This window comes from Triticum aestivum, chromosome 6D, assembly GCF_018294505.1.
Source record: "Triticum aestivum cultivar Chinese Spring chromosome 6D, IWGSC CS RefSeq v2.1, whole genome shotgun sequence".
Lineage (NCBI taxonomy): Eukaryota > Viridiplantae > Streptophyta > Magnoliopsida > Poales > Poaceae > Triticum > Triticum aestivum.
The window spans coordinates 277,010,715-277,024,675 of NC_057811.1; the positions used below are offsets into that span (position 1 = coordinate 277,010,715).

Here is a 13,961-nt window from a genome sequence, read left to right on the forward strand (position 1 = left end):
TTGGGAGGGGCCCCACCTCCTTGGCCGCCGTCCCAAGGGAGGGAGGCCCCTCATCCAAGTGTGGCCTCCCCCCTACTCCACCTATATATACCCATGGGGGCGCCCCCTATTGCGACACAATTTCTTGTGCATCTCGGGTGCCCCCTCTCCCCCTCTAGTTTCTTCAAGATAGTTCTGCTCCCCGAAGGGCTGCTCCTCCCTCCTCTTCTACTTAGGTAACATCAAGCTCTGGACGGTGAAGCGCTGTCGGATAACTGGTGTCGTACGCGTGCAATCCATAGAGGGATCGTGCATTTGATTCTTGTTTGAGGGAACTGTTCGTGGACGCTTCGAGGGACCAAGATGATCTTCACCAACTCTTCTTCCGCTGAAATTCGAAGTTGGTAATGATCAGATCTTCATAGTGATCTTGGGAATTTGATTCGTAGGACCGATTTTTTTTCTACTATGTTTCCCAACACGATCGGCTTCACAACATCTTAGTGCGACACATCCTCTTCATCTACAAATCCTTGTCTCAAACCACATACTTGCTTCTTTATGTAGTAGACGATGATGTTCTCACCGTGTCTTGTACCTTGTTTCTCTACTATATTATGTCTCTTCTTGGGCAAGACTTCGCCATATCTGTCTTGGTCCTTTGTATCACTTTTTCGACATTGTTGTTAGTCGTACCTCCTCCAGACTTCTTTCGTAATGATAGTATGCCCTGGATAACATTGAGCGTGCCGACATGACTGATTGCCATCCAGTCCGTACTCCCATAGACTCCGAGCTAAGTCCGCGCTTGGAATCGATGTAATTTACTAGCAATCTTGAGACTGTGTAACTTACTGGCCAAGAGGAGGAATGGTGTTACATCTATCGCAAGGCCGACGGCGGATCCCGACGGCACGGCGTTGTGGAGTTTCGGCGACAGGCGTGTGTGGATGGATACGCGCATGACGGTGGCATTGTCTAGCGTCGTGGTGCCATCGACGGCAGGTCTGACAAGGTTGGTGCGTCAATAGCTGCTCTAGAGATGAATCGTGTAAGACGGCGGCGGCGGCCTCTGAGAGTGCGTCGGACCGGTGTGTGACCCGGTCCCGGCATTGTGGCTTGGCTGGGGCATCCAACTTTAGATGTTAGGCTTTAGTGTGATATCTATTTGGTATTCGGCTCGGACATTCGGCACCTCTTCATCAAGAGGATAGAAGTAACATAGGTGTTGCCAAGATGACGGCTTCAAATTTACTAATGTATTACTTTGTAAGGTTTTTATGAATAATTAATAAAATAACTGCATGCATCGCTTAGATACAGAAGGCAGAGGTATATCCTTCTTTTCTAAAAAGCAGCAATTTTCAGGCGGAAACAAAAACGATGGGTACTTTTTACAGGGAAACGACAATCAAACAGTGCGTAAGTTATCTGCTTCTGGCGGTGATTTATTAGAGAATCCTACCGTTTACCGTAATCTCGCGGACGCTCTACGATTACTCGCCCCGATCTCTCGTATGCTCTCCAGCAGGCATGACTGTTGATGTATGTCCCACGCTCCGCTAACTTCAACTGGTAATGCGTGCGTGTGTATCTCTCCTCTCATATACGGAGTACTACTACTATATTGTACCCCAGAGAGGATGAATACAGCTTAATTATTGAGCTCAACCTTACAAGTTATACTACTTTTAACACTGCTGGCATGCCCGTTGCATCCATACGCATGCATGTGGCCAGTGGCCACCGATCATGTCTTGGGTATTTAGGGGCAGCCGGGCCACCACACATTAGCTCCACCTCCACGCAGGGACCAAACAAGACCCGAGGCTAAAATCCGAACGACTACGCGCGCGTGCACCCTAATTAGTAGCCACGCTACACGCAGCGCAACCAGAAACGCAGGCTCTTGATGGACGGGAGAGACCGCGCACGCTGCTTGCGTAGCCTTACCAACCTAAAAAAAATGCGTCGGAGCCCTACCCAAAAGGCCCCAGGGTGAGAACGACGACGACATGCGTAAGTAGCGGAGAGCCGGACTCAAACACTCCCTGTAAACACTCTCTGTGTTCGGCTCGGTTAGTGATGGGTCATAAAAACATTATCCACCTTCATCTCTCGTATCCAGCTCAAATCTAAGGCCGATATGAGAAGGCCTAGACGTGTCTTGGTGCGTTTCTCACATCGGGTCCAACCCACGCTGGCCCACTCGGACCTCACATATATTCGTCCCGCCCGCATGTCGGATCAAACCCTAGCATTTTCACTTCACTCCGTTTTTAATTTTTGTTTCAGCGATCTCTGACCTTCTCCAACATGATGGGCAGCGGATTCGATTCAAAGATCTCCGGATATGTGGACTAAGACCTCGTCCCATGCTGCCCGAGGAGGAGATAACCGTTCGTATGGCTCTCCGCCACTCACGGGAGGGGTCCGCCAACCAAGGTTGAACTCGATCCGATGAAAATCCATTGCGTGTGTGCAAATGGTGCTTGGATCCATCGGGCCTAGTGGCTGGAGGCGCGTGACCGCGACCTCGCTGGTCACGGCTGTCTGCCGCACCACCGTCGGGGCGGCAACGCAACCCCTCCGATTGCACATCTTCCCTGCGGTGCCAGGCTCCGACTCAGAGGTGAACGACGACATGTAAGGTCACAACTCGTTCAATGTAATAGCGTGGCATGCCCGCCGTGCTAGACAGACGACGCGAGAGGCAGCTGCAGCCGTCGTGGCCTAGATCGCAGAGGCGGAGTCGCTCACTACCTCGGAGTGGGTGACCGGCACCTCCCGGCGCCGCAAGCAAGTCATTGATGTGTCGGGCTCCGACCACGAGGGTTTATCGTGAACCCCACCGCTCGAGGCCACATGCTCGGACGAGAAAAGATAGGGCATGGGAGACGCTCGCGCCTTGTGTCCCATATGGGCCAGTCTGTGTTACATGTCCTACTCTACCTCGTCAGCGATTGGATGTTCACTTCGCAGGTCTCATCACCATCGAACACGGACATGGACGAGAACAAGGACTTGGAGCGAAGATACATTAGGGCTCTAACGTGCAACAGACACGACGGTTGACATGGCAGCCGGGCCCCTGCTCCAGTGTCCTGGGCCCGCAGCGCGTAACCGCGAGCGGTTTAGTGCAGCCATTATGGAGCCCGATTTGGATTGGCGCGCGCCTGCTCTGATTTCTGCCGAACCAGCCCAGCGTTGTAGAGTAAATCAGCCAACACTCTCCTTTAAATTCTGCCCCCTTCTCTCCACTTCGTCGTCAACTCATCACAGCCCGCGGAAATCTCCCACAATGCTCGGGGCGGAGGACCCAGAATCCTTCTTCGCGACCGCGCCGCCGCTGCGCGACGCCGACGCCGACGCCGTCCGCACAAAGCTGCAAGAGTTCATCGCCCGCAACTCCATCATCTCAGGTAGTTAATCAACCCAGCTGTGCGTTGCCAGTCTTGTGCGTGATCGATGCGAGTATTTCCGTCGAACAACCGACGTGCGTGTGACTCGGCGACGCTCCTCTGCTTGTGTGCTGGTGCAGCGGGCGGGGTCGACAGGCGGCCTATCGTGTGCGTCACGTCGGGCGGGACGACGGTGCCGCTGGAGCAGCGGTGCATCCGGTACATCGACAACTTCAGCTCCGGCCACCGCGGCGCTGCCTCCACCGAGTAAATTAACCGCCCTTCTCTTCTTGTCCCACTCGTCGCTTTCCGTTTGTGCTGCCTACTTGTGTGAGGATGACAAAGGCCAAACGGCAACTCAACTACAACGGAACCTCCCCTCCGCAAAAAAACCATACTGCTCCGTATAGAGGTTGCATCAATTAATCCGGATTTTAGAAAAGGAGGATGGCCCCCCAATTAATTCGGATGAGAGGGGTATCATTTATTCTTAGATTAAACGTGTGCCGCATCCGTATGGGTATGTTCGTTCCATGAGAATGTCCATGTGCGCTAGGGCCCAGTTGATGTCGCGCTTGAAATTTCTGCTCTGTTCATTGGATTTCAATCACCGTTTTGAACAAGGATTTCGGTTATTAAATGAAGTATTTCTAAGTTATTTTTACTGTAACTCCTGATCAGTCTTAGCTCTGCTTTCCTGACTGACCACGCCTCTTTTACTGTGGAACCTTTACCGTCCGTACTTTACCTGGAACTACAATGCACAGTTGCAGATAAACCAATGTCCGCTTGAACATGTAACTTACTACGTGTAGGCAAGCACATGACTGGAACAATGAAAGTTCCTCATGTCTAACAAGTTTGATGTATATGTATTAATCTGTTTTTGTTTTGATAATATAGGTATATCTTGAAGGCTGGTTATGCTGTTATCTTTCTCCACCGACGGTAGGCTACCTGGCTACTAAGTTCTTAGTAATAACTGTTTGTCTTCCACTGAAGCAACTGATCTGAACTAAACTGGTTTTTACCCTCTTCTAGTTGAATGATGAATTGTTCTGTGTCTAGATACTTTTCACTGTGAATAATATGTTGTTTGCTGCTACGTACATGCCTTCCAGAGGGAGTTGTCAGCCTTACTGTAGGTTCCTGCCTGATGATTCATTCCTCAAATTCTTAGACGTCAATGAAGAATCAAAAGTTCAAGGTTGGTAATATACATGCCTAGTGCACATAGGAAAACTAACATCTACTGTATTTCTCTAGGAGTGAATAGCATAAAACTACCACTTTTCGTGCTATGGTTTCAAAAAACTACCGAAAATTTGTTTGTGACTGATAACTACCACTTTTGGCTTCGATTGTTTTAAAAAACCCAAAACGCCCGTTGCTAAGAAATTAAACTGGTTTATGACAGGTCGGGCCCGCACCTAAACGGACCGTTAGTTTGACCGTTTGTTTGACCGTTAGATGACATGTGGGGCCCACATGTCAGTGCCTCTTCCTTATAAAAAACAATTGGGTCCCTATAAATGTTCTAAAAATGCAATCGGGTCCCTGTAATCTTTTGGAAAAAAAGCAATCGGGTCTCTCCCATGGCCGTGCGGCCGCAGCCATGGCCAGCAGCCGCCGTGAGGAGCTCGCCGGCCAGCCATGGCGCCGCGTGGAGCTCCCTTCTGTCGCTCATCGCCATCCAGTGCGCGCAAGGTGCGGGTGGACGGCTTTGTCGCCCTACTGGACGCCGCCATGGAGGACCGCATCCAGGGAGGCCTCCTGCCGGAGTTAGCCACCCGTGCCACCCGCAGCCGTGACCCATCGCCGCCTGGACCCTGCACGAGCGGTGGCTGCCGAGGTTGGCCCGGCAATGCGGCGCAGCGCCTCTGGCCGGTGGCGCCATGGCTACAGGCCATAGAGGACGGCGCGGCGGGCTGCAGACTACGGGGAGGAGAAGATTTGGGGGAGGAGGCAGTTGGGGAGGCGAAGGAGCGGCCGGCCGACGCCGGCGAGGTGGAAGAAGGGGCGGCTGGCGCTGGTGGAAGGGGAGGCGGCTGGCGCTCCGTGGCCCTGCTGGACGCCGTCGTCCGCAAGGACGCAGTTGTGTGGATGGATGCGGTCTTGCACGTAGGCCAGCGGTGTGGCCGGCGCCCATGGCCGCGCCGCTCTCTTCGGTGAACTTCGGGGTTTGACACCGGTGGGGAGTTGACGTCGAAGGAGAAGAAGGGAGGCAGAGAGGATTGAAGGAAATGAGGAGGAGACACTAACATGTGGGCCCCACATGTCATCTAACGATCAAAGAAACGGTCAAACTAACGGTTCGTTTAGATGCGGGCCCGACCTGTCATAAACCGGTTTAATTTCTTAGCAACGAGCGTTTTGGGTTTTTTGAAACAGCTGACGCCAAAAGTGGTAGTTATCAGTCACAAACAAATTTTCGGTAGTTTTTTGGAATCATAACATGAAAAGCGGTAGTTTTATGCTATTCACTCTTTCCCTAGACTAGTCACTTACTGTTATGTTTTGTTTTGTGCTCAGTGGCCGAGTCCCATCAGACAACCGTAAAGGAATCAATTTGGCACTATTGCAAGGTGGAGCATAAGATTATACACTGCTTATCAAAGGTGGCACACTAGAGTTACAGCAACTGACAAGTGAATTTCCTGCTGGCTATGGAAGGTGGCTCTCTGCTGAAACTCCAATTCACCACAATATTTGAATACCTTCAGGTTTTGTATCTTGGATTGATAAGTGCTATATCACATACCAATCAAACCAAATATTCGAAAGCATGACACAACATTGGGTTGCAGTTACTGAGGATGGTGGCTACATCGGTGAGCACAGTCGGGCAACGCGGGATGTTCTATCTTGCTGCAGCCGTATCAGACTTTTATGTTCCTTGGGATAGCATGGTATGGGTTTAAGCACTTGGCATACTTTTTTTAAGAGAGAAAACTTGATTGTTAAACTCTGCACAAGAATAAACTTTGTTATAAATGCCTTAAACAGGGAATTTGATTGTTCTGCAGGCAAAACATAAGATTCAGTCAGCTGGAGGCCCTCTAGAGATGAGGCTCAGTCAGGTTCCAAAAATGCTTTCTGTATTGCGGGACCAATGGGCTCCCTTGGCATTTTGTGTATCTTTCAAGGTTAGTTTTTTATGCAATGGAAGAATGAACGCATTTTATACCTAACAATTACTAGGTTTGTACAAATTATTTCAATTATTCGCTCTAACAATGTAAAATAATTGCAGCTGGAGACAAATTCAGACATTCTTGTCCAGAAAGCAAATATGGCTCTGAACAAGTACAAGATGAACATTGTCGTGGCTAATTTGCTTGCAACATACAAAGATCAAGTCATTATTGTCACAAACGGAGCAAGGAATACTGTCCGGACGCGCAACAGTGATGACGATTTGGAAGAGCAGATAATCAAACTCCTAGCACAGAAGCACTCAAAGTATATTTGTTGATCACAGATGGATGCAACCAGGGTCCAAACTGAATTATGACAAGTCTGTACCGTCGTGGTTTGGCCTCGATACCTACAGTATTTTATTGGTATCTACGTATGGAAATGGAAACAAATCCCTGTTGAATGTGAGCAATCACTATACCTGTAATCTGTAATGATGTCGATACCTGTGTGAACTGCATCGACATATTCTTCTGGTTTTTAGTTTGCAGAATTATGGGAAGGTGATACCAAATGGGCCATCAACTACTACTAATGATAGCTTTGAGACCAAAACAAATAATTGCATGTTAATTTATGAATGTCGAATGCAACAGTGTTTCTCTATTCAAGTTCTAGATTCACCTATGGGAGTTTTGTTGTCTCTTTTTTCTGGGCTTTTTAGAGAAGAGATACATGTTCTCTTGACTTAGCTTTGACTGGGTAACTATTTTTGCTTCGTAATGTCTCTGTTTGGTAAGAACATTTCTCAAATTACGAGAAATCGTACTCCCTCCATTGTACTCCCTATATTGTAAAAAAAACGCTCTTATATTATGGGACGGAGGGAGTAGAATATAAGGTCCACACTTTTTTTTATATTTAACTTTGACCATTAATTAAAGCAATAGTACATAATCATGTGGCTGAAAAATTATACCATTTGAAATTTCTTTCGAATACAGCTTAATAGCTAGAGCATTCCATTACACCGTCTTTATTTGGCCTTTTTTTTGCACTAGTTAGGATGTGGTAATACAATTGGTCTAAGTTGTTCAAGATCTTTAATCTAGTTTCATATTTATCCATCAAATGTGTAGACTATTATTATATCCTCTCTCCTTTAGTCACTTGTATACTGGGTAGTAAGCTTGCACGTGCAACGCATTCTCAAACGTTGAAAATGAGATTCATGCTAGTACAGAACAAAATAGAGAAGTTCTAAAATATATGAATTTAAGTTCAAAAGTTAGGCAATTTCATGATCAATTCTAGAATATAAATCATGATTAAAAAGCAATAATTAGCATGTATAAGTCAACATGCTAGATGCACTAAATAGCATGAACAATAGCATCGCACATGCAATAGTAACCATAATTAAAGATTGGATCAGATCATCGCACATGAACAATAGCATCACACATGCTGATGTGGCTACCTCGGAGGCGATGTTGTTGACAATGCTGTTGGTGAAGACCAGTCAAAGCAAACGGCAGTGTACACTTTATTTCTTTTGCATCCTTGGGAAGAATAGCATAGACCTCCCCTTTATGCATAAGAGTGTACCTATTTGTTCACCCATGATGAAGAGCGTTAACATCGTGCTGCCACAGACGTGCTAAAATAAGGTGACAGACATGCAATGGTAGAACGTTGTATTCCACTTCATCAACATAGCCATGAATAGAAAAATTGAAGCTCCACCCTTGTGAGTTACCTTCACTTTGCCCACATCATTTATCCACTCATATATTAAGGTTTTGGATGCTCTCATGTTGTCAAAGAAAAAGACTCCACCACATCATTGCAAATCATGTTACGAGCACTACCACCATCAATTATTAGTTTGCACACTTCTCACTCGATGGTACATGCAGTCTTAAAAAATATACTTCGTCATCGTCATTGTCCTAGTTCGACAATGACTTTGTGATTTCTCTGGACCTTATGTGCTAGCAAACTCTACATATCAAGCTGAGGATGCATAGCAAGGTATCACCATCATATCTTTTGGTTTCATCCTCTAATCTAGGTGTCTCACCTTCAGATTCTAAAATATATTCCGCATCAATAAGCAAGACCCTTCTTTGATTTGAACGCTTCATGTGTCCACGTCCTCCACACTTGTGGCAAATAATATTAAGGTGCTGAGATGACGTCGCATTAGATGAAACTTGAGAAATCTCCTTTGCTGCAGCAGCCACTTTGGTTTGTTCAATTCTTACCGACTTATAAGAAGTAGCCGGTTTAGCCCTAAACCCATCATCAATAGGAGAAGAACAACGCCGCCCACTATTGTAAGTTGGATGAGTCTCTGAGATGACGTCGCATTAGATGAAACTTGAGAAATCTCCTTTGGTGCAGCAGCCACTTTGGTTTGTTCAATGCTTACCGACTTATAAGAAGTAGCCGGTTTAGCCCTAAACCCATCATCAATAGGAGAAGAACAACGTCGCCCACTATTGTAAGTTGGATGAGTCTCTGAAGCTTTGCTTCCCCAATACCCAATGTTCAGCATGCTTCGCTTGATGAAGTAACTCATGAATATCTTTATATTGCATTAAATCAACACCGTAATGAATCTTTTCTTCTAGCACCTCAAAGAAGCGCACCATGGTTGCCTCCGCGAGCTCACGTGCAGATGTACGCATCATCAAAACTTGCATCTTTTTGTAGTACTCATCAACTGATCTTGTACCTTACACTAGATGACATAGTCTACTATGAAGCCGGCGAGTGTAGTAAGCAGGCACAAAATGTTCCCTCATGATTCGCTTCATGTCAGCCCATGTCGTTGGTCGCTCGTGAGTACGTTTTTTATTATCCGACTGAAAGGATCGATATGGTTGACTAGAGGGGGGGGGTGAATAGGCAACTACCGATTTTTAGCTTTTCTCAACAAATTAGGTTTAGCAACAAATAGGTTGTCCAGATATGCAACTAGGTGAACAACCTATATGATGCTAGCGACAACAACAACACAAGCAAGCAAGGTATAGACCACAAGTAAAGCTTGCACAAAGTAAAGGTAAGAGATAACCACAAGTGGGGCCAGTGGAGATGAGGATGTGTTACCGAAGTTCCTTCCATTTAGAGGAAGTACGTCTCCATTGGAGCGGTGTGGAGGCACAATGCTCCCCAAGAAGCCACTAGGGCTATCATATTCTCCTCACGCCCTCACACAATGCGAGATGCCGTGATTCCACTAGTGGTGCCCTTGAAGGCGACAACCGAACCTTTACAAACAAGGTTGGGGCTATCTCCACAACCGAATTGGAGGCTCCCAACACCACCACGAAGCTTCACCACAATGGAATGTGGCTCTGAGGTGACCTCAACCATCTAGGGTGCTCAAACACCCAAGAGTAACAAGATCCGCAAGGGATTAGTGGGGGAATCAAATTTCTCTTGGTGAAAGTGTAGATCTGGGCCTTCTCAACCAATTCCTAGAAAATCAACAGGTCTGATTGGCTAAGGAGAGAGATCGGGCGAAAATAAGCTTTTGGAGCAACAATGGAGTTTGGGAGGAAGAGGTCGTCTTCTTGGGGAAGAAGACCCCCTTTATATAGTGGGGGAACAAATCCAACCGTTACCCAGTTTTCAGCCCGTACCGAGCGGTACTGCCGCTTAGGAGAGCGGTACTGCCGCACAGGGGGTAGTGCACGAAGTGCAATGCATTGGCGCGAGACCTTGAACCGGTAGTGCCGCTGGAGTAGTACTACCGCTCGCCCCAGCGGCACTACCGCTGGGGTTGCAGCACTATGCGCTAAGAGGGCAAAGCGTGACAAGGGGTGAGAGGCAGTACCGCCCCAGCGGTACTACCGCTGGAGCCAGCGATACTACTGCCTACAGGCGGTACTTCTGCCCACCACTGCACTCTACTACCGCTGAGGAAACATGGGAGGTCTCGGAGAGCAGAGTCGTGAGCGGAAGTGGCAGCGGTCATAGGCGCGGTACTACCGCTTACAAGAGGTACTACCGCTCCTACTCCCGCTGCTACTACCGCTTGCTTGACTGGGTCAAAATGGGGTCATCGGTAGTATGCCAGTGGGATCACCGCTGAACCCGACACGAAAAAACGAGACCCGAGTCGAGGCGGTAGTACCGCGGGTATTACCGCCTACAAGCGGTACTACCGCTGCCAGTCACGGTACTACCGCTGGCAGCTCTCCAAAGCACTCCTAAGTAACGGAAGGTGAAACTCCAAAGAAGCGAAATATATGGAGGGTGTAAATGGAGATGTGTACGTGTTGATTCCACCCAAACCTTTCCAAAGCGGACTCCCTCTTGATAGTACGGTTTATCCTACAACACAAGTCCACCGAAAATGAAACGTAGGAAAATAAACTGTCTTCACAATAAGCTGAGAGGGGCCTCAATCGTCTTGTGCTATATGACAGAATATCTGAAATGCTCAATGCACACGATTAGTCCGCAAAAGTATTGTCATCAATCACCAAAACCACTAAGGGAGAAATATGCCCTAACAAATCTCCCCTTTTTTGGTGGATTGATGACAACACGAGATTTGCACAAGAATAAGATATGGAAATATGCAAACCCAACATCTACAAAATATAGATGGGCTCCCCTGGATGTGTGCACTAATTAAGTATGCTTTTGGAATGCAAATCACACACACAGGATCAACACTCCCCCTATATTTTATAGATCGGCAACACTTGCATCAACAATATAAGAGAGATAAACAAGGATGCAAGGAATAGCATGTGAGTATAAAGATAGGGCACAAGATAAGCATAATATCTCACAAGCTGACAAAGTACTAGACATACAGATAATAATAGGGTAGCATATATCTCACACCATATGACTCGGGTCTCCAGGTCTCACAAACACAAACCAGAGCAAATGAGCGATAAAAGAGTTCACGAGAGAGAAACACAAGCAAATAAGATGCACACGTGACTCGGCAAATCCCTAAACTCCCCCCTTTGGCATCTAGACACCAAAAGGGCAGAGAGTGCTACAATGGTCACAAGTGATAGCAATGTAGGAGATCCTCATCATCACCACTCCCCATGCTCGCTGGAGTCCTCATCTACAGCCACAGCAGTAGCCTGATCAACCTCTCAATCTGACCACCTCAACATTGGGAATTCCAAGTCTCCTCATCAGTGATCTTCTCCTCTAACCCACTGGCAACCTCGAGCCCAAGCTGCCTCATGATGAGCTTTTCACGGCTGCGGAACCTCTTCTCTGCCACGTGTGCCATGTACTGCCCGTGAGCCTCCATGCAAACAACTTCTTCATCTTCGACTTGGGCTTCTTAGCCCAAGATGGCTCCACTCTAGCTGGCTCATAGTCAAGCTCATCATCATCATCCTCAACTTCATCTTCATCCGTAGGAGCCTCCGTCGTAGGAAAGGGAGTACCCCAATTATCCTTCTCCATCAGATGAACACCTCATGAGAGGTCAAGTCACCAAGCACCAACATCTCATCGGGATAAGTGAATGCCAAGCCTTCTCTATGAGAAGCATCAAGGTCCACAAATGGACACCTACACTCCGTGATGGCCGAGAGAAGCTCCGACCACATGATATGTGACATATCCAAAGATTGCCCCGTGGGCTCCTCCTTTTCCTTCTGACAGAAGAGCAGCAAGTCCACTAGATAAGAGTGAACCTGATCCAAGTTCCCAATGCGAGGGAAGAGTGTGTGCCTGAAGATGCGATGCATGATATCCAGGAAAGGGCGCAGCTCATAAGACTTCTTCTTGGTGACTCGAGAAATCTTCAAAGTGCTATAGGGCCAAAGAGCAGACTTGTGAGTAGCAGCGGCCTCCTTGTGAGGGCACACCCCGGCAGGGTTATCAAGCCCCTTATCCTCATATCCCAAAAGCTCCATGAACTCCTTCCACTTGACCGAAAGCACCTTTCCATTAGTCATCCACGTCAAGGCTCTCCACATCATTACCAGTGGAAATCTAGCATAGAACCGAGCCATAATCTCTGCATCAAAATCCTTGTGGAATGTCATCATCTTGATAATGTTCAGTTCCTCACACAATTCAAGAGCTTCTCCAAAGTACTTTGGATTCTTCTGCATATGGGTCATATCAATGGACCTGACCTTCACAAACAGGTTCTTCTTCGCTTTAAGTACATCAAGATAGATAAAGTGTTGCTTCTTGGTGCTACTTGTGAACTGCGTTGGGATTTCCTCGAAGAGGAGAGGATGATGCAGTACAGTAGAGATAAGTACTTCCCTGAGTTATGAAACCAAGGTTATCAATCCAGTAGGAGAACCAAGCAACACTATGTAAATAGCACCTGCACACAAATAACAATTACTTGCAACCCAACGAGTAGAGGGGTTGTTAATCCCTCGACGGTTACGAGCAAGATTAAATTGTATAGTTTTTGATAGATATATTGGACAAAAATACAAAATAAAATAAATAAAATAAATTACAGTGAGGTATTTTTGGTTTTAATATATGATAAAAGATAGACCCAGGGGGCATAGTTTTCACTAGATGCTTCTCTCAAGAAAATAGCATATGGTGGGTGAACAAATTACTGTTGGGCAATTGATAGAAAATCAAATAATTATGACGATATCCAAGGCAATCATCATAGACAGGCGTCATGTCCGAGACAAGTAGATGATACATCTCCAACGTATCTATAATTTTTTATTGTTCCATGCTATTATATTATCTGTTTTGGATGTTTTATATGCTTTAATATGATATTTTATATGATTTTTGGGACTAACCTATTAACCTAGAGCCCAGTGCCAGTTTCTGTTTTTTCCTTGTTTTAGAGTTTCGCAGAAAAGGAATACCAAACGGAATGAAATTTTCGTGATGATTTTCTTGGACCAGAAGACATCTAGAGGGCTTGGAGTGCACGTCAGGAAAGCCATGAGGTGGCCACAAGGTCGGGAGGCGCGCCCAGGGGGTAGGGCACGCCCCCCACCCTGGTGTGGCCCTCGTGACTCCACCAACCTAGTTCTTCCGCCTATATATTCTAAAAAATTCCAAAACCTACCAGGAGAGACACAAAAACACTTTGCCACCTCTGCAACCTTCTGTACCCGTGAGATCCCATCTAGGGGCCTTTTCCGGCGTCCTGCCGGAGGGGGATTCGATCACGGATGGCTTCTACATCAACACCATTTCCTCTCCGATGAAGCGTGACTAGTTTACCTCAGACCTACGGGTCCATAGCTAGTAGCTAAATAGCTTCTTCTCTCTCTTTGATTCTCAATACCATGTTCTCCTCAATGTTCTTGGAGATCTATCCGATGTAATACTCTTTTGCGGTGTGTTTGCCGAGATCCGATGAATTGTGGATTCATGATCATTGCCTTAGATATCATCATAATTATGCGCTTTTCTATCAATTGCTCGACAGTAATTTGTTCAACCACC

General features: G+C 46.9%; 1 protein-coding gene across 1 annotated transcript; it reads left to right on the forward strand.

Moving 5' to 3' along the window:
• The first annotated feature begins 3,146 nt into the window (after nt 1–3,146).
• Nucleotides 3,147–7,221, forward strand: LOC123144636 (phosphopantothenate--cysteine ligase 1). The gene is made up of 9 exons (XM_044563837.1): nt 3,147–3,401; nt 3,521–3,647; nt 4,284–4,328; nt 4,502–4,587; nt 5,913–5,964; nt 6,043–6,103; nt 6,188–6,289; nt 6,407–6,526; nt 6,634–7,221. The coding sequence occupies exons 1-9, from the start codon at nt 3,281–3,283 to the stop codon at nt 6,853–6,855; spliced, it is 936 nt and encodes a 311-aa protein (XP_044419772.1). The 5' UTR covers nt 3,147–3,280; the 3' UTR covers nt 6,856–7,221.
• The last annotated feature ends 6,740 nt before the right edge of the window (nt 7,222–13,961 follow it).